Source organism: Podarcis filfolensis (assembly GCF_964270895.1).
Source record: "Podarcis filfolensis genome assembly, chromosome: 1".
In the NCBI taxonomy this organism is placed as follows: Eukaryota; Metazoa; Chordata; class Lepidosauria; order Squamata; family Lacertidae; genus Podarcis; species Podarcis filfolensis.
In genome coordinates this window covers 67,685,893-67,707,294 of record NC_139604.1, presented here as the reverse complement: position 1 = coordinate 67,707,294, position 21,402 = coordinate 67,685,893, and the positions used below count along the sequence as shown (strand labels likewise).

Below are 21,402 nucleotides of genomic sequence, written 5' to 3'. Positions count from 1 at the left end.
TTAAGCCTCTCAGTTTTGCCAACCAGGAGCTGGTATAACGAAAGAAAGAAAGAAAGAAAGAAAGAAAGAAAGAAAGAAAGAAAGAAAGAAAGAAAAAAAGAGGCTTCCAATGCAACAGAGGACCACACTTTCGCGCCTCCCTGGCCCCTTGTTAGTATAGTATATAACTTTGTGGAGGTAATTAAATAGGCATATACTGACCCAGGGTGCTTTTATATATAATATTTACCATGAGAAAGGGCAGTGTTAAATGTACTTCATGTTTTTTTTATTTATTGAGTGGGCATTTATGGGGTAAAGCAAATCTTAAGTAAACTTGTTCAAAACTTCTTTACAGTAAGAACATCATGATGTTATCAGCATAATCTATGAAAACCAATCTAGAAGACCAATATGACGGTCATATTTTAAAGTAAATTATCATGTCCTATGATGTACTTACCACACAGAGAGAGCATCCAATTAGTCCAGTTAAGCATCTATATATTTGTTTTCACTTGTTTTTCTTAGTATCTTCTATGATGCTATCCATTTCAGCCGTCCCCTTTAATGTATGGTGAATATATCTTGGTAATTAAGCAAGCATTTTTGTTAAAAAAAGAAGATAATGTGGAAAAAAATGATATATTTGAAAAATTATTAAATAATTTATTTTAAATAATTACAATATTTTAGATAAACTGTATGTAACACCTAGGTATGCGTGGTAGCTACACTCAGTAATATGGATAATACTAAATATCTGATGAAGCCAGCTCATGTGTTTTATTTTTCTCCTTGGCTAATAATGTTTTTTCAGTTCCAGCTGTGTTATATGTCTGTGTGTGAGATTAGTGTTCATAGCAGTATGAAGCATTAGTTAGCGGCTTGACTAGTTAAATAATTACCTTTACTTGTACAGACTTGGCCCTTGTTGTCCTTGACAATAGGATGCTCTTATGTGCAATTAAACATTAATTTGCCCCCACTCTCCTTGGGTCTCTGCTTATGGGTTTTTTCACTTCCAGTTATGCCCCACTGATTATAAAACCTTGGTTTCCAGCCGCTGAAAACCTGATTAGACTTGTGCTGCTCTGATGTAAGGTTGATCGCCCCCCCCCCGGTATACTTTCTAGGCTTATTATTTTGGAGCAGCAAGTATAAATAGCAAGTAAAATATTCATTCCTTTTTAAATATAGGGAATGGGAACATTTTGAAGTTACAGTGGTGTTTCGTGCGACCAATCAAATGTGAGTGTATCAGGTAAGAATTATTATTTTTTGTTAATAATCAATTTCATTTTCAAATGCTAGGTTTGTAGAAACACACAATAGGTTTCTCTTTTAGAAAAAACACATACATGCATCTAAACGTATTTCTTACGCTGCAGTGCTATACACCCATCACAAAGCAGCAGAGTTCTACCACGTGCCACTCATAGTAGTTACTGAAATGTGATAAAAGACAGTACTTACCACACTGCATGTCTACAGTATGCATTGCACTGCAATGTTGCACACTCACTAACTCGTCACATTTAGGCTAAGCAGTTACTTAGTCAGTCCAGATAATAAGTAGGCAGAAGTAAGAAAGATGAACAGCTACCATGAAGCTATGCAGTAGTTGGGGAGATAATATTTTTTGGCTGGCAGGTATTAATGGGCCAGTCATGTATCAATGAAGAACAAGAAGGCGATGACTACAGTGCTTCTTTCAGGTTTAATATCAGTCAGTTCAAAGGATCAGATATTAGGTGACCAGAATGGAGTGTAAGTCAGTCAGATAAGCAAGGAACATCTAGGCTGTAATGTTACTATAGCAAGAGTTAGACTGCACATCATTCCCTCTCAGTGGGGAAGATGTTTCTTACACTGTTCTCTGTTGTTAGACTCTAGTGCACTAACTCCATAAAGCAGTCCAGACTTGTTTTTATGGAAGCAGTAGTTTGCTGACCTAGATGGGGATTTCGCTGGAGTTGGTGATATGACAGCTATGTCTGGAAGAAAAGCAAAAGGCCTTGGAGGGTAATCATACTATGTGGCAGGGTAGCCCCAAATACTGATGGAGTGTCTTTTTTTTTTGGTAAAAAAATAATAATTCTTATCTTTGTTTAGGTGTAGGTTGTGACTTCTCTTGAAAGTACGTTTTGTAGGATCTAGTGACTGCCTCATTTCATACATGACATAGACAGTTGTGGACCTGTGAAAACAAGTTATGTAGGCAGTAAGCTTCATATATATGACAGGTTGGAGTATTCCCTTGTTTGTATATTCCTGTCCTGTCATCAGTCATTCTACCAGAAACAAAATCATTTATTTACTTTGCTTTAAATTTTGCCCTGCTGAAGGATGCAAGGTGTTGATATCAAGTACGGAACACAATCGGTAGACCCATGCCCCTTGGAAGACTCAACAACAGAAACATAAATTGACCCAGAGAGGATGGAGAAAAATAAACAAATGCATAAAATAAAAACTTCCCACAAATACATTCATAGAACAATATCAGAGTTATAATTCATATTTATAAAATGATGCTGTGCACTGTTGAAAAAAAATCCAATCATAACTGGCAAGAAATCTGCTTTTTTGAGATTAGAAAAGGAATTTTCTTGTCAAGTGTCTTACAACAAAGGACAGATTTTTTTAAAAAAAAACTTTGAGGAAATGACATGGTGATGTCCTTTCAAATGAGGAAATGAATCCTCTTCCTGCGAAAATGAAATCCTCCACATATCTCAGTTGCCTTTTAAGCCTTTCAACCTGTCAATGAAATTGTGTAATCAAATAATAGCATGCCTGAAGCTTATAGCCTTTTCTTGAGAAGTAGTATCATCAAACGATGCGCTCTATTGATTTTAATCACACTGAACCAGATTTTTTAAACTTAGAGTAACGGTATTGGCTTCAGTAGGATTACTCCAGAATTTATATCATATAAGTACAGAATTCTGTTCATTTAAGAAAAATATTATCCACTATAAGGTACTGGAACATCACTAGGTGAAAGAAAAGATGGTCGGATTTTCTTTTTCTGGAAGCTATTCAAATAGTCTTTCCCTCTGACCACCTGCTAAAATTGTCAGATATTTGCCTCCATTTTGTGATGAGTATTCAAGGTCATTGCAGTGCTCAAATGTACATGCTGTTTTACTTTTTCTTCCTAGTCAGCCTGAGTTCTTGTTCACTTTTTCATTTTTTATCCATCATATTTTGTACTTCAACACTGCTGTGCTAAAAGTGCATTTTCTTTTTTCTTTTTAGTTTATTAAAGGTATTTTCCAGTTAATCCTAACACTTCTGAGCATGTCTACTGGTTCCCAAACATGTTCAACCACTAAAACTTACACGCTCTTTACAGTTTTATTATTTATTTATTTTGGGGATTTATATATGTACTGCCTTTCAAAACATAAAATCTTTCCAACTACCATAAAACATCATTCAATACATCAATACTATAAATAAAAGAGGAGTAGAAAGCAGTTTGATAATTATCCTTTGAGCAGGAAACTGTTTCAAATTCTGCTAAATTTTGCTTTGCAGGAGCTTAAATGAAAGAGTATTAACAGTATGTTTTATTGACTTTGCTTTTCCATTAATTTTTCACTTTATAAATGGAGCTATTAAGTTCTTACTTCACTATAGAACGTTTCAGTTTGTCAGGATTTTGTAGGTGGTATGAAACGAACTAATTCCATAAACAAAAGGATTTCACCCCCTCTCTTCCCCCTTCATGGCTCCTAAATCTGTTCTGTGGTTTTTTCCTACTCTCTACATCAAATTTGAGGAGGATGTGGGGTTCTCATGCACAGGGAGGAGGGAGTTCTGGTGTGTAAGTGGGAATTTTTTATGTTGAAGGAAAAATCTACTTGGATATTGCCCTGTAAATTGTCTTCTGAAAAGCCTTCCGCCAGCTCTCCAGAACAGATTTGTGCCAGTGTGTAGTAACTACAGGGAACAACGGGATTCAGCAGCCTCTAACTCAGTGGCTGTCACTGCCCCAGAAGATCAAGCACCTATTGTTCATATTCATTGCAAACCTTGAAAGTATTTGATGGGGAAAACAGACTTAAGATCTTGCAAATCATTTTCTGGTTTTCTCACTTGCCCCAAATATGCTGCCAGAGATGCTTCCCCCCTTTATGGCTTCTCTTTCCAAGGTACCTCCAGAATTTCAGTACCTTCCCTGTCCCTCCGCAGTCTGCATCATCCTGATCCCAATCCGAACCTCCAAATTCCACCCACAAGGTAAACTTTTTGCAGGGAACATGGCTAAGGTTGTGCAAATTTATACAAGTTCATGTTTTGCTATTCAGAAAAATCTTTTGGTTTCTTCTTACAGAGTCTGTATTGCCATGGTGCAAAATTTGATTTTATTGGGAAGAAAACTTCACAGTGACCTTCAGCAGAGTAACTAGAATAATAACTCAGTGAGTTGATACACTTTGGCAGTACAAAAATTAAAATAAAATAGTAGCAGGGAAGCATTTACCTCATGTATATTTGCTTTGAGATGCAACTAGGCATATATAATGTGGTTAAGCAAATGTAACCTATTTCCATTTAGACAATTTTGACAGTGATTGATTTTGATCTATAATGGCATGGCTGAAATATTGATAAACTTGAGTTAGCACCTTCAAATGTTTGAATGCGACACATCACAAAGTACATAGGTGAGATGGCAGACCCAGTTGTGCCTATTGCTTGTGAATGTACTCTTAGAAACATAAAAGGATAATAATAGAATTGTAGAGTTGGAAGTAATAAAAGTTTTGTGTTTGTTAAGCGGAGATGAAATGTTTGGATACAGTTACATAATATTGTTTTGTTTTTTGTTTAATTATCTAGCTATTGGTTTTAGACTTTAATAACATGGCAGCATTGCACTTGAGCTTCCTATAGCATTCTGGTCAAAATTTAAAGGGTCTGTTTCACCTGTTTCACTTTACACACCTTTTGCTTTGAGCTTTGGTCTGTCCAGAAGGGATTATAATTATTTATCCTGCATTTGTTTAGATAACTCCTGTTCTTCTTTGATATTTTAGGAATGCTTTAAAATGTACTCTGGCTCTCTGCATAAAAAGAGATTAGGAAGCTAGCTATAAATTTGATATGCTTGGCTAACACAAAAAGTGTACAAGAGATTCTTTAGGTTAATTATTCTTCAGTATCCATGTGGTGGGTAAATCACACTTGCACATTGCATGGTTGACCATTAAGCTCATTGATATGCTGCTTTATGTCAGGGATGGCTAACTTCTGCATTGTTGGGGACCATGCCATTCTCCTAATCACCTGGTGGTAGGAAGTGTCTATTAACTAGCAACCGACTTTCTCATGAGTAGTCAAGCTCCATAATAAAGTAGGTGCAGTGCAATACTTAGGGTATGACAATTATAGAACCCATGTGCTCAAGGTTTAGCCAGGACATTACATACAAAATCCAAAAGAGAGAGTATGTGTGGAGTCACTATTTCTTGGGAATGGAATCTGTTTTCCTTTTCATTACAGCTGAAACTGTAGACTAACCTTTCATGACACCATGCTTAGAATTTGGTTGGGCTGTAGAGGTACTGTAAAATGATTTGGTCCCGGGCTTTCCAGTTGGTCTTTCCTGTCATATATTTAAAGTCAAAATTTAAAACCCTTTTCATATAGTCTGGTAGCAAACATTGGAACAAGCACAGCTCATTCATTTTTAGAGATGAGCAAAACCCATGTTAAACCCGCTGCCAACATGTGAGATGCTGGGCCCATCTGATTCCTGGCATGCCCACAGGGCTGAGGGGGCAGCTTTGACTGGAGCTCTGGACTGCATGCCCAAACTCACCATTCTGCCATATTAATTATGCTGCCCTGGTGTGCTTCTGGCATGGAATCCAGAGCTCCAAGTGGCAGTGGGGACTGCAGGGGGCAGCTCGGCAATGACACAGATCAGAGCTATCTTGATTGTGTTTGTATTGGCCCCAGCCTACACATTTCACAGTTGAAGTGGCATAAGATGGCTGTGCCACCACCATCGTAGATAGGTTGGCAGGTAGCAATCTCAGAGGTGGAGTAGACATATCTCAGAAGTTGCTGGATCTGGGGGAATGTACCCAGTGAGGAATATAAAGAACATTAGAGAGCAAAGGCTGTAAGGGGGGATGGAATTGTTTTAAGGTCTGACACACTGGCTTAAATTAAGTATTCTTCTTTTAAGGATCAAGCAATAAGATAGGATCCAAAGGCTTATCTAGTCCAACATCCTACCAAATACCTGAAGCCCTGTCAATTCATTCAAGCTAGCCGAATACACATTTACCTCTCTAGCATAATAGGTTTTGTTTTATGTTTTCAATTTTTATTCTACAGCTGAGAATATAAACAGGGAAGAATTCAGTGTTGTGCTTTTACAAATGTTCTGTCAGCACAAGCACCGAACAACCCCGCCTCTCTCCTCTATGAACGTTTCTGGGGGTTTTCCCATTCCCACTGAGCCAATTTGGGGTGCAGGTGCAGGAGGCAAGACAGGAGATAAAACCTTGTTATGCTAGGGGAAGTCCAGTTAGTTGAATCTAGCCCAGAATGATAAAGTAACTAATAACAAACAACAGAACATTCTAGCATGCTGTTTCTGTATGGGTTTTTTTTTGGGGGGGGTGTCTTTTAGTTTATGAATAGTAGGCAGATTGAACTTAGTCTGTAGATTTCAGTGCTTTCTTTCTATCCATTCTTACTCCAGCTCCCTTCCATGACAGTGCTACCTATTTCAACATGGTCCTCACTTTTTGAGGTAAGATTTTAGGTTGTACATAATATTCCTTCTAATATTACAACATAAAAAATGTACCATTATATATTCCCCTTTTGTAAGCTGAAATCATCAAGATAAATAATTTCCCCTGCTTAAAAAAGGTAAAGGACCCCTGACAGTTAAGTCCAGTTGTGAACGACTCTGGGGTTGTGGCTCTCATCTCGCTTTACTGGCCAAGGGAGCCGACGTTTGTCTGCAGACAGTTTTTCCGGGTCATGTGGTCAGCATGACTAAGCCGCTTCTGGCGAAACCAGAGCAGCACACAGAAATGCTGTTTAAATATGTGTGTGTGTGTGTGTGTGTGTGTGTGTGTGTACACACACACGTGTGTATAGAGAGATCGAGAGAGATCAGAAGTCTGTATTACAGTACTGTTATTGCTTGAAGCCATTGCTAGTCATAACACATTTTAATACCACCAGTCCACTAACTGTGACCTTCCAATTCCTTTTCTCAGCTTTTTGTTTTGCTTCCTTCAACAGTGGACACTGAGGTACCAATCTTTGTGCTACTGTTTAATTTGTACAGCAGGATCTACACGACCAAACAGATGGCTGATCTCAGTCAGGAAAATACAACTGCAAAATGCACAGAGTGTTGCACATCATTTGAGCCAAGCAATGTTGTGCTTTTTTGCCCCCGTTGCAATAATGGCACCATGAGCCCTGAACAAGGTGTAGTAGAGACCTCAGAGTCACCAACTACTTCAGTGAGTGAATGTTCGGATCCTGAAGACACCTTGTCAAAGAAACAAACATCTTATTTAGCAAATGTAAGAATACTAACTTCAAAGATTTTATTTTCTTCTTGTTCCACCATCCTTCCACCACCCCAGTGTATGTTCAGATAACTTCCCCTTTTGTGAAATGCCTTTGTGAAATCTGGCCAGTGATAGTAACGTCAGGCAAAATAGGAAAATGACAGGATTCAAACCTATAAAGCACTCCCCTCCAGGAAAGCTGCTTACCCACTCAGCCACAGAAACAGGCAGAAGATGTGGAGCATTTGCCACCCTCCGGGTGACCATGTACAATTCCAACCATATGTGGCAGGACCAAATAGGACACGTAAGAAACTCTAGCCCTATGAAACAGTAGAAGTCTTGCCTGGAGAAAGTCCTAGGCTTATACTCAGACAGGGATAGGAAGCTTAAGCTTGTGCAGACACACCTGACAAAGTGCTGACCAAGCCAGTTGGGTGCTGGATGGGCAAATTACTTGTTTAATAATGGACCTCTGCTCCATGTTCCTGTGCTGTTTTTCTTGGCCGGCTAGCTCTGCTAAGTTATTGATCATATATGCCTTGTTCCTCCCCCTCCCCCTGCCAGTTGATGGACTCCTTTACAGTGGCAGCTGTACCTGTTTCACTTGTGGGTTCCGAGAGGCTGCCCGCTTTGAATGGAGGGCTCACTGAACTTAAATCCCAGTAGTAGAAAAAGCATTGGCACCCCTCCCTGTTAAGACTCTCATCCTGAAGTGAGATTGAACTAGGATGGGAGAAGAGATCCCTATCCGCTAACTCCCAGTAACAAAGCAATGGCAGCTGTATGAAATCTTTTTATTGAACGGCATGGCAGATGGAATAGCGTCTGAAACAAAGGCAGGCGGGATTGCCAGTCTTTTGTCCCAGCGGCGGTTCGTTGCCATTGAAAACTGCATAACAGCAGGCAGAAGAGTTGCAGGTGTTATGCTCACCATGGCTTCTTCTACATGTTGGATATGCCTTTACCTGTTTAAGCAGCTGCCTGCCTGTCATCTTGCAAAGGTGCAGGAGCCTGTCTGGTAGCTCCACAGAGGAAAACCTAGAAGTGTTCTGGTGACTGCTAAGGATGAGTGAGCTGTCCAGAACTTGCCTTAGACCAGCGGTTCTCAACCTGTGGATCCCCAGATGTTGTTGGACTACAACTCCTATCATCCCTGAGCTCTGGGCTTGTTAGCTAGGGGTGATGGGAATTGTAGTTCAACAACATCTGGGGACCCACAGGTTGAGAAAGGCTGCCTTAGACTGACTTATTCTCTGATCCCTCCCATGCCCTGCTCAGGCCAATTTGAGGGCGTCAGAAAAAGCATCCACTATTCCCAGAAGCCCTTTCTGCCGGTCCCCTGCCTCTGAAACGCAAGCTCCCTAACCTTCCTCTTTTAAAACCTAATAGGCATGGCGCTTTGAGCAGTGACAGCAGAGAGATGAAACAAGTCACCCTTGCAACAACTGGGGTGACATCATTAGATCAGTTTCAGCTGATGTTGAGAATGTAGATATGTTGAATCATTTGATTTTCTTTGAAATAATAGCTCACATTTAATCTCACAATTTTCAAAAGTTACAATAATTGTGTGGAGAAATTAAGCAGAAGTGGTGATTGACCTAAATTTCTATTATTCCCCTGATGCTTTTTATAGAAAATATGTACAAAGGACATTTTCTTTTGTTTTCAGTCCAGTGCTGTGTACTGCATTTATTTGAGAACACAAGTATTTGAAACTTGTACAGCACAAATCTTTAAAAGCTTTTGTTGCAAAAAAATCCCCTGAAATAAATATACATTCAAAACAAATGGGATGGGAAAGCACTTAAGATTGAAACTCCAGAGGATTACCCATAATTTGGTCAATTAACACAAATTGGCCTCCTTAAAGTAGTGCTCTTAAAAAGCGGGATGCAAACTTTGAACAATCTCAGATAAACTTTGTTTGAACATACCATGAGTGATTTACATCTGATATAAAAAGATAATATAGTAACCTATGATTATACTCTTTATGTCATATAGTATAATCAAAAAGAATTACTTCATTTTACTATTGGCAACTGAGTTTTACATCTCGAATGGTCAGTAGAATGCATAGGATGTTTTGAAAAGCATGACCACTAACTTTAGAATTGCCATATATGAAATCCATTATTGTTATAGATTTCTTTACTTTTTTAGTGTAAGATGGATATTATATTAGCACAAATAATTTTAGCATCATTTTATTCTCTTAGTTATACATTTACTTGTCTTTTTTCCAACATCAGCTACTTCATTAATTTAGTATCTAATTGATTAACTTAATGCAGGCACTTAATGCAGTGTCATTTTTTGTTAGCGTATCCCAGTTGGCTGATTCACACAAAAAGAATAATCTTTTACTCTGCTTGATAAAAAAAAAGAAAGTATCAGGCATTAGGAATTTTTAAAAACCCTAGTAATTCTAGATTCTTTATTCAGGCTGTCTAACACCAGTAGCATTTACAGTTGTAAATATGTAAATACAAATACATTTCCACTACTGTTTATTTAGTGGAATTCCTTATATATATTGTCCGGTATCAGTTTAAAAAGGATTTTTTAAAGCAGCCATTAGGTTCTTCTGCTTGGTTGGCTTATATCGGTACAGAGTGAATCAAATTGTCCTATTTTATTTTAACATGGTCCCTTCCAACTCTACAATTCTATGTTTCTATTAGAATATGAATATATGAACCTGCTTTATGAAAAAAAGTTTTATTGTGCATTGATTTGGCTATTTCTGGTTTGAGGGTACCATACTGCTATATAAATAGTTTGGAATAAAAAAACAAAAATTGGATTATTAGTTCATCTAGCTCAGTACTGTCTCTTTACTGTGATTAGCAGTAGCTTCTCCAGGACTCAGATTAAGTTTCTTCCCAGTCTTGAGACTTGTATTGAATATGGGGTTTTGGATTGGCTATAAGTACATAGAATATAGGAAACTGACTTTTAACTAGCCAGACCTTCAGTCCATCTAGCTCAATATTCTTGACACTGGCTAGCAATGCCTCTCTGGGTTTCAGGCAGGGATCCTTCCCAGCCCTCCCTAAAAATACCAGGGATGGAACCCGGAACCTTTGACATGAAAAGCGTATGCTCCACCACTGAGCCATGGACCTTCCCCTGCGAAGCATGTGCATCACCCTTAGGGAATGAACCCTTTTCGGACCATAGCTGGTGTGTTATCAGCTATCAATGCAGGATGGTGCTGTTCAGGGTGGCTTTTGCTCTTTCAGCTGGTGGTACATGGGGGTAACTGCTCACCTGCTGCCTAGACATACTAGTCCTCTTGTAGAAAACAAGGAAATAGAGAGGCTTATTGGGAGACATGCTGCAGAATCTGGATTCTGTGAGTGAGACTTGCTTTTCAGCAAGCATTTCCTAGAACTGAAGTTGAACATAAAAAAGCAATGCAAGCTTAAATTACGTTGGAACTCCTTGTTGAAATAGATCAAATGCATCAGAAAGGAAAAAGGAATACATATTTTTATATAAGGTGTCTTTAGACTCTCTTTCTTTCCACTTATTCATACTCCGACACAGGGTTAGCCAATGTGGTGACTTCCAAGTGTTACTGGACTTCAGTTCCCACTATCCATTACAATTGGCCATACTGGATGGGGCTGAGGTGAGTTGAAGTTCAACAACAGCTACTACATTGGCTGCCTCCTGCTCCATCATACATTTTGATTGTTTTGCGATCTGTTGTTTTGAAATCCAATAAGTTCACCTTTTCTAGGTCTTGTCCCACTTCATATATTTTCTCGTTTTCTTGTAATAACTTACATATAACTTACTGCATGTGCCGGAAGGTACATAAAATAGCATATAGCCTTTTAAAACAATGGTTTGTATTTTAATTTCATGCTTCTCTTTTTATGTCCCTAAAGATGCCAAAGTCAGAACTAACAGACTCTCAGAGGAAAATGCTCATTACCACCCCAGGCATTCGTGGCAGTAATACAGATTTCAAAGTTCCTCACACGCGAATAGAAGATGGAGCAGCAATTCAGGTTCGTAGCTGTGCATTCCTCCAGGCTTTTGGTACAATTTTTAATTAGAAGATGGCAAAAATAGCTGTGTAAATAGCTGCATTGGTCCATGGGTGGGAGAGTGGTAATGCCTGTATAAGGACCATCCTGACTGACATAATATCATAGAATCACAGAACTGCAGATTGGGATCCAAAGGGTCATAAAGTCCAACCCTCTGTAATGCAGCAATCCCAATGTCAAAAGCAAGCTTTCAAGTTTCTCAACACTCTTCATCAGGCTGGATGTCAGAGACTGGGCAGAGGAGGAATGGTGGAGACCGCCTCCCCAGCCAGACCCTTCCAGAGAAGGAGGAGACAGTTCAGAATTACAACAGAGGTTTGAGGGAGGTCACAGCTCAGAGGCAGATGAGGGGGAAAGCTGGGAAATAATGCGACAGGAGGAGGAGGAAGAGGACCACCAGGGGAGAGACAGCTGACGGACTCAGTGTCTTTAGGAAGCATTCCAGATCTCCCCTCTCCCAGAACCCAGCGGGCATTGAAAGTAGGAGAACAGAGAGCTCAGAGGCACAGCTCAGCCACCATAGTGATGACGCATAATGGCCTCATGTGCAACTTTTCCAGTTCTACAATATTCTTTGCAATCGGTGGTGGCCAAAACTGTGCGCTGTAACCCACGTGCAGCCACACCATATATTTGTATAAAGTATTATGATATGGGCAGGTTAGTTTTTTATTCTTTCCTAATGATCCCCTGGCATGCAAATTAGGCTGATATTTTCATTATCCTATCCACCACACCCCCAATATCCCTTTCCTGATCAGTCACCATCAGCATGTATGTAAAGTTAGGATTCTTTCGCCCCACGGTATAAAATGGAAGACCCGTATATTTTCCTGAAAGCATCCTAGAACATTTCTTTTGTGAGTGCCTTCTTTTTCAAGTGCAAAGCACACTCCATTGCTGTCAGCCCACTGCCCCCGTCATCACAATCTGGTTTTTTGATGTCCTGCAAAACTCAGTTTTTCTCAGTAATAAGGATTTGAATATTTAGTGAAATTCATCAGTCTTGAGGATGTTTTTCTCATATATTTGACTATTGACATAACTTAGGGTCTCATCCACACTTTCACTTTACCTGTGCCTAGAAAGCACAGGTGAACCTGTGTCTAGAAAGTCTGAGCGATTTTGCCCTTGTCCCACAGATTTCCCTGAGAAAACCTGCTCTTTACCAATGAATCACAGCAAATGTCAATCCGCAGAAAGCCCAGCTGGCGTTTGGTCCAATTCAGCAGTACAGATTGGGTTTCCCTAGGGGAAAGTGGTGGGGCAAGACCAAGTCTGGATGAGTCCTTACTGAGTGTTCCTCTGTAACATTCGACTTGTTAATTTTATTCTTCTTATTCTTCTTCTTATTACTGCAGCAAATTTATTCATTTGGAAGGAAATTAGGACAAGGCAGCTTTGGTGTGGTGATTGAAGTAACAGACAAAGAAACAGGCATGAAGTGGGCAATCAAGAAAGTGAACCGGGAAAAGGTAGGCTTTAATTGTATTGGAGAATAAGTTTTTATTTTTCAGACAATGATAATATTATTTATTACAAATTAATCACCACAATACATTTATGTGCCCCAAATTCACATTGCAAATGGTGAATATGTTGATTTTCATGCTGTCATCAGTTTTCTTCAACTTTCATTTCTCAGAAAGCATGAGACATAATATCGTGAACAACTCTGAGACCTATGGATAAAGGGTGATATACAAATATAATAATAATAATAATAATAATAATAATAATAATAATAATAATAATGCTACCATTTTCAAACAAATGGTTCAAATGAAATAAGTGGTTTCGAACTGCCTAGTATGTTCTGAATATTTTAATTCCAGGAATCGTATTTGGATAAATAATTGCAGAATCAATTTTGTAATTATTGAGTTACGTAGTGCATGATCCTATCAAAAAAATTAGGACAAGTAGCATCTAGTTGGAGTAATATAGAGCCTTTTATTCTTGGTACTCCTTGTGCCTCTGATGGTTTCAGATGGTTTATAGGCTTATTTTTCTGTGTATCTTGCAACTCATGTGTGCCATACCTCTTGCTCTCTCTTCACTTACCTGTCTGTATCTTATTGCAAATATCGGGATAATTTTATCATTCCTCTTATGAATGTAACAACCATGCCTACCTTGGCTTGGTTTAGTTTTTTATGTGTTTGTCTCATGAAGTTCTGGTAGGGGTGTTTGACAGGACTAAGGCTATGGAACCTGACTTTGAAGCTGCCGCAAGAAATGTGTTTCTCTCACTCTTAAAGGCGGGGAGTTCTGCAGTAAAACTACTTGAAAGGGAAGTGAGCATCCTAAAAACAGTAAACCATGAGCATATAATACATCTTGAACAGGTGTTTGAGACTCCCAAGGTAAGACATTATCAACAGAAATCCTATAATGCAGTTAACCCAAAGGTGCAAACCATGTGTGGAGATGACAGATGGTTGTGTTAGAATTGTGTTGCCATTCAGTTCCTATAAAGTGGAAATGGGGCTTTATAGAGGGGGAGAGGGTGCTGAAGCTCCCAAGCCACCCAGTGGTGCTCTGATATAGTCCCCCTAGGAGTAAAAGACCTTTGAAGAAGCTGTTTATCAGGGAAGTGAGTGGTGCAAAGGATCCTTAGCGCCTGCCTCCCACTTCTGCATTTTTCACCTTGAATGACTCTTCTTTGAAAAGCACTTATAACCAATATCACTTTATATTTTCAGTTTTTGAATGTTGTAACATTTAAGAATACAGTTGTACCTTGGGTCCCAAATGCCTTGCAAGTCAAACGTTTTGGCTCCTGAACGCCGCAAACCTGGAAGTGAGTGTTCCGGTTTGCAAATGTTCTTTGGAAGCCAAACGTCCGACAGGGCTTCCACGGCTTCCGATTGGCTGCAGGAGCTTTCTGCAGCCAATCAGAAGCCACACCTTGGTTTCTGAATGTTTTGGAAGTCGAATGGACTTCTGGAACAGATTCCATTCATCCTCCGAGGTACCACTGTAGTTGGCTGTTCAAAAATATGAAGAATATTAATTCTTCAATCTTTCTAAAACAAAAATGTTTTTTTCTATTTTTAACTAAATATTTGAGGCATTTAGATTGAAAATATATATTGATACTTTCATATTATACACACACACATTTATATTGTTTATTTCTTAATGTTAGCGTGTGTACCTTGTATTGGAGCTATGTGAGGATGGAGAACTTAGAGAGATTCTACAAAGAAAAGGTCAATTTACAGAGAATGAGACACGGCACATCATTCAGAGTCTTGCCTCAGCAATAGCATATCTTCACAAAAGAGGTAATGTGATGATTATTACGTTCTTATAGATTATTATATCTCATCATCACAATTTTGTATCTCTTACTTGTTTCATAGTATAATTGTGGCCCTATCAACTGAAAAGCAACATTCTTTTAACACACACATTTTTTGTTGCTCATTTACTAGTTAAAATGCCATTACTTTCTCCTATTTTTTTCTAATTATTTTTCTTCGTTCATTACAGCGGTAACTTTTTTCATCTAATAAGTGCAGAATGTTGTTGTTATTGTTGTTGTTGGGTATAAATAATAATGTTGTTGTTGTTGTTACCTCCCTCCCCTTGCACACTCTTCAAACCCCATGCCCCCCTCCCCTTACAGTTCACCTAACCCACCCTACCCTCGCCTGAGTATTGTTCTGCCATTGTGCCGCAGTTGGCCAGCCAGCTAAACTGCAGCATTGCAGTGTTTTTTCTTACAAAAATATAATACGAAATACTTGTATTGATTGTGGATAATAACTGAGAGCACAACTGTGAATGGGAAATGGGACAAAATGAGAAAGAGTTGTTCATCTTTACTTCTGGTGAACTTTATGCTTTGTCCTTCTGAGCACAGGAAGCTAGCTGGATGATTTCCTTTGATATGCTAATTTTACAAATGGGTGCTTTTAAAGTGCATCAAATGACAAATCATATTATTCAAAATTATGATTTCCCCTTTATTAGAAGAACGGATCTAAGTTTGATCCAGATTTGGAATGTACAGACCAGACTTTTTCTATAAAAGAAAACAGTGTCTGCAACGTGCACTAATGTAGGATAAAATGCACTAAAAGTGTAGCTCATAAATTACTCAATCAAAAGGGTTTAAAACATTTATGTCAGAATATTTTCAATGCAATTGATAAATAACACTTACTTTTTGTTCTCCATCTTGACAGATATTGTTCACAGAGATCTGAAATTGGAAAACATTTTAGTTAAAAGCAGTGACATTGATGAAGAAAATGAAATGAAATTAAATATAAAGGTAAGCCCAGAAATTGCAACACTTTACTTTAAGCAGTACTTTTGCCTGTGGTTTTTTTAAAACCCAGGAATCAGAAGTCAAGTTTCCAAGTAAATGCCTATTAGTAGCTTTTGAACTGAAACATAATGGTGTAATCAAGCCAAAAATAAAAGGTCTGAGATAAGAACAATTGACAAGAATGTAGGAGTCAAGTGCCATTGAAGAAAGTTCTTGTTGAGCGAAGAGTAGTATAGTTATAGGCCATTTAAAAAGAAATGTTTTTAGAAGTGTACTGTGTTATTCTTATACCTTTTTGGATATAGTTCCAAGCCATTAGCAAGAGTGAGCTGGGGAGCTGTAATTAGTATGAATTATGCATACTGCCAATTTATTTTAAACATTTTAGTAATTTTGAAAAACATATGATGCTTTACATATCAGCTACTTTCTATTTTGTAGACTTCGGATATTATAAGTATTTACTACCTAAACGCATTAAACGTATCAAGAACTTACACTCATTTATTTGTGTGGAAATAATTGGAACTTGATGGTTGCTAAATTATATATTACTTTATCCTTACTTAAAATTTTTATTGCTGTTATAAAATGGCTGTGAGGATTGTATAAAAAGTGCATGCTGACACATAGAACCGAAGCACAGAGGTTCAACCTGCAGTAACTAAAGCAGCACACTATGATAAATTGTGTTTTACTTAGAGTGTTCTGTGCGAATCCGAACTTTTCTTTGCACAAGTTCACAAGAACATTCCACCAGGCATTTCTCTTCATGTGTTTGCTTCTGAACATACTTTTGCTTGTAGCTGCATGGAGAAATGCACAATAATTCTCAAGCTGGGGGTTGTTTGTGCTGTGCACTGGAAGGGAGAGGAATAGCGAGGACAGTCATGTTTCCCCTGCCTCTTACTTCCCCTGTGTTGGTGTCAATGTGGTACATTCAAGCTTCTGTTTGTTCGTTTTTCCTGGGAAGACTAAAGAGAAAATGCGTTTGTTTTGGCTGCTTTGGGACTATGCTCTGTGATCTCCCTATCCTATGCCTTGTTTTCTTCACCATCCTTGTAGTTTCTCCCAATTTTGAATGTTGCCCATAAGTGCCATATTGCTGTCACAACTGACATTTTGCTTTGGACTTTTAAATGTGGTCTTTGGGCTCAGTGAGCATTGGTATCCCACAAAGACTATTGTGTGTGTGTGTGTGTGTGTGTGTGGGGTGGTATCCTTAAGAGGCCCTGAGGCTTTCAGCACCCCAGACCAGCGTACTGGAATAGGGTCTGTCCCACCCACAGGGAAATGGCCAAGGCATGGCTACCCACCTGCATTTGGGTCTCTGTCTACTACCAATATCCCTTCCATACTTTCTTAGTAGATTAGGCCAGCAGAAACTGAATCCCAGCAGTTGGGCTCGGCAGTAAAAGTCCTATATTCTGGTATACTTATTTGTTTACTTACTTACATTTCTATTCCACCTTTCAAGGCTCCATGCATGCGGTCTCTCATCGAGTCCCTAACCAGACCCAGAACTGCTTAGCTTCAGTGAGGTGGTAGCCTCACGGATCTTTATGCCATATAGTTTAACTGATACAATTTCTCTTTTTTACTCACTCATTTCTATTGTGTTTGGTCCCTTATTTTTCTTCCTCCTAGTCCTACCATGGATATGGTTTTCTGCTCTAGCATTATACAGATAGTGGTAGCAGTTGCTCTAGAAGTTGCCAGTCACAGGAATAGCTGCTGAATATACCCTTGAGCCACTAGTTTACCTTTTAGGGCAGCATTTTGGGGGAGTGTATAGAATGTTGTATTTGGACCAGGAACACCCGAGTTTGAATCCCCACTGAGCCATAAGGAACACCAGGTGACTTTTGGTCAGTCACTCCATTGCAGGCAAACCTATATTTTAGGGTTGTTGTGAGGATAAAATAGAAAAAAACCTCACATATATCTTCCTGACCCCTTGGAAGAACATAATATTACTACATTTCTGCTTGTGATCTCTCACGAACAACTGCAAATAAGTGCAAGGAAGCAGCTGGTGGACTGGTCCTTGTGTGGACTGGTCATTTATCTAGGAAAAAGTTACTTTTTAACACAGAGAACCTCTGTAAGGAAGAACAAAAATGGCATGAAGAAATTCTTGTTCTACTAATAACAAAAGCTGTTTTAGAGGTGGGAGGGAAATGCTTCATTGTGCAGTGGAAAAATGTGAAATATTCTGAAACTTTCTGTAGCTTAGCTTTTCAAGATGCTCTCAGGATTCATTAAAAGAGGGGAGGAGCAAGGTAGTTATTAACTTTTCCTCAGGTATGTTTGTGTATTTCTGTTGACACAGTACTGCTCTGTGTGCCAGGCACACAGCAGTGTGGCAGGCCACAGTAGAACAGCCCCAGGCAGTATCCATCTCCTATGCAGTATCCTGGACCCAGTGCACATGTGTGTCTCTTGCTAGGCGCAGGAATAAGCACTATACACAGTGGAGCTTGTACTACTAGTGAAGTCAGACCCCAGGAAAACAAGGAAGGTAGGGGGAGGTAGTAGCTGAATTGGCTCACCAGAAGGAGGGGAGCCACTAACGTTGGCCTCCTGACCAGGAGGACTGAGATGGCAGAAAGGTTGATGTGGTGCAAACAGACCTGCAGAACTGATCTAGTGCCATGCCAACATCCTCGCTGCCTCGCACGTCTCCATATGCCTCCCTAAGTAACAGCATTCCACCTGCCAGGAAGCTAGCATAGCTGCTCCACTCCACCTGGTGAGCTGCTCCTGGATACAAAACTGGGCTGGGCTTCTTCTTCTTCTTCCCCAGTCTCTGCCCTCACATAATAGTGTTCTGGCAGTTGAGGTAGCATTCAGCATTAGGCTGCTGTTGAATAGCAGTCGAGAAGGATGGATGCGTCTGTCCCAGCTTCACCCCATCCTGTGCACTTGTGGAGTCTCCTCTGTATGTGGAGAGGAAGAGTGTGTCCCAAACACCCAGCAAATCATTTATCTCCTGATTCTTTCCTGTCCGACTTCCTTCCTGGCTTCTTTCCCTCTTGTTGCTGTTCCCCATATTTATGTCCCCCAATGATCTCATAACTAAATTATTCGGCTTTTTAAAGTGCTTTGATCAGACCCTATAGCAGCACACACTTAGCTTGAATCTCATTAATAAGCTCATCACTTTTCATATGCTCAAATGCTAGTGCAATTTGCAGTGTAAGTATTAAAGTTGTTTAAAACTCGGCTCTGAATATTTATAGAAGGACTGGTGCAGAGCTTTCTCTTCTTTAGGTGTGCTGTTATAGGAGATCATTTGGGAAATCTAGTCAGATTCTGTTAGGTCTCTCTGAAGTGGTTTTGCAATGAACAATGAGCTCTTCAGAGGAATAAAAGAGTTGCAACTACATACCAGCAGAGAATTTTCAAGACAGTTGAGTTCTGTTTCCTGTAGGTGACTGATTTTGGTTTAGCTGTACAAAAGATGGGAGGAAGCGAAAGCATGTTCCAGTCTACCTGTGGGACTCCTATCTACATGGGTAAGTTCAGTGCTTCATATGGTAGTATTCCCATTTAGTTTCATCACATGAAAGACTGGCATTTGAATGGAATAAAACTTTATTTTGTAGCCCACAGTCTGTGAATAGGTGGTTTCCATTTGTTTAGATGTATATATACAATGTCTTCGTTTTGCCCATCGTTGCTTTGGCATAATAATAATAATAATAATAATAATAATAATAGGACAGGAAGTGTCAAACCCTAAACAGATGCACCCCACACTGCAACATTTTGTTGCAAGGCCCCACTTGTTTCATATAAATGACTATATTTGCATTGGCTCAGCAGGCAAGGACATTGTGAAGCTGCATACAGCTTGTTATGGTGACTTTCTGATCTAGAAATCAGTATTGTGTGTGACAACCCTCTCTGTAATTGGCTTTTCTCTTCTGCATTCTGTATTTTAAGCTATGTTGTTGACCTGGGTTTGATACCATACATCAGGTTTCCTGCCTTGTTATGACCCTTGGTTTAAAACCAAGACTGATCCAATAGCTGTGATATTATAATGGCATGTCAAAATGAGATTTTATGCTCTCTTAGCAATTGCTTTACAGCTTCAAAGCAAGAGCTGAATGTAGTAAAAGGATGTTTTCGGCTAGCTGTGACACACACTAAATAAGTTTTGAAGGCCAGCCCGTTGGTTATGTAACACATGCTAAACTAAGACAATTAAAGTTAACTTGCTTCAGTGTCAAAACGGATGAAGTACTGATGCATGACTATTTACCTTGCCCTTTTCTCTGAGGTGAAATGTCCTTGGCAGACAAAGAGAACTAACCTTGTACTAAAGGACAGTACATTAGGCACTGCTAACTTTACCCTTAAGCAATTGTTTTAAGTGTATTGAAATCAAACACATTCAAGCTTTTTATTTGTGTATGCAGCCCCTTCACTCCTCTCTTCATGTTATGCAGCTATGAAACTGGAAAGTCTTTTCATGTGTTGTCTTAACTGAGATACTGTGGTTACCCACTTTGGAAGAAGTAGGTTCTTAAACAAACTTGAAACTTGTGACTGTAATTTCCTGGTTCGGAGAAATGGGGAACTTTGGCTAATTAGAAACTTTTTGGATTAAACACGGCCAACAGAAAGGGAGCTGTGAAAGGGCAGAATGTGCAGGGAAAAGGTTTGTGCATATCTCCATTTAGTAACCTGATATGTGATCATCTGAGCCAAGCCAGTGATTAGTGAGAAAATTTTATGTACATTTTTCAGTCATAGGACATGTATAAATATATAAAACAGATAATTTGAAGCCATTTTTTATTTCCAAAAGCATGTTTATATTTTAAATTGATGTTACCCATTTTCAGATTTGTCTTAAATGAATATTTAAAGAACCCCTTCTGTATTTAAATCCAGCATATAACCTTATGCACTACACTTGTTTACTAAATGGAAATGTGTTTATGTGGTGTCATGAAGCATTTGCTATCAGTATTTTATAAGCAACATTTTCTCAATTTATAGCTGGAAAGAAAACCAATAATGCAATTACTTAGCCACAATGTCATCATTCCTAAATGATCAAAGTGAGGACACATCAGCATGAATTGTTAAGGGCTGTACATTATTAATCTCAACATCTGCTGCTTTTCTTTTTTGCTTCGGGGAGGAATAAAGTATATCTCATCAGCACATGCTTTGTTTTAAGCATTTTAAAAGTAATTTTTTGTATTATTAATAATATTCTTTCTGCTTGGTTGGCAGCCCCAGAAGTGATCAGTGCACATGACTATAGCCAACAGTGTGATGTTTGGAGCATAGGTGTCATTATGTATATGCTGTAAGTAGCTTGTAACATTTATATAAAATGAAAATATCCATCCTAAAGAACGTAACTTTGTATTTAATCTTCCCTTTTTTAAAAAATAAAATAAGGGTTGTTACTTGGTTTGGCTACATACTAGCTGAAATTATTCATTGCTTAGGTTGTCTTTCTTGACTCCTTTTTAACAGGATTGGT

General features: G+C 38.9%; 1 protein-coding gene across 25 annotated transcripts in view; it reads left to right on the top strand.

Annotated features, from left to right (window-relative positions):
* STK33 (serine/threonine kinase 33) overlaps window positions 1-21,402 on the top strand; it is a 54,117-nt gene that overhangs the window by 12,918 nt on the left and 19,797 nt on the right. For 2 of the 25 annotated variants that reach the window (XM_083591327.1, XM_083591348.1), the window contains exons 2-12: window positions 1,180-1,243; window positions 4,325-4,412; window positions 6,710-6,760; window positions 7,239-7,553; window positions 11,447-11,569; window positions 12,973-13,086; window positions 13,873-13,977; window positions 14,763-14,901; window positions 15,808-15,896; window positions 19,327-19,411; window positions 21,147-21,222. In XM_083591327.1, the coding sequence (XP_083447453.1) occupies window positions 6,719-6,760; window positions 7,239-7,553; window positions 11,447-11,569; window positions 12,973-13,086; window positions 13,873-13,977; window positions 14,763-14,901; window positions 15,808-15,896; window positions 19,327-19,411; window positions 21,147-21,222 (1,088 nt within the window). In that variant the 5' untranslated portion in view covers window positions 1,180-1,243; window positions 4,325-4,412; window positions 6,710-6,718. Of the gene's footprint in view, window positions 1-1,024; window positions 1,079-1,179; window positions 1,244-4,142; window positions 4,231-4,324; window positions 4,413-6,709; window positions 6,761-7,238; window positions 7,554-11,446; window positions 11,570-12,972; window positions 13,087-13,872; window positions 13,978-14,762; window positions 14,902-15,807; window positions 15,897-19,326; window positions 19,412-21,146; window positions 21,223-21,402 lie in introns of those variants that run through there. The other 23 variants (XM_083591350.1, XM_083591330.1, XM_083591349.1 and 20 more) reach the window with 17 other exon arrangements.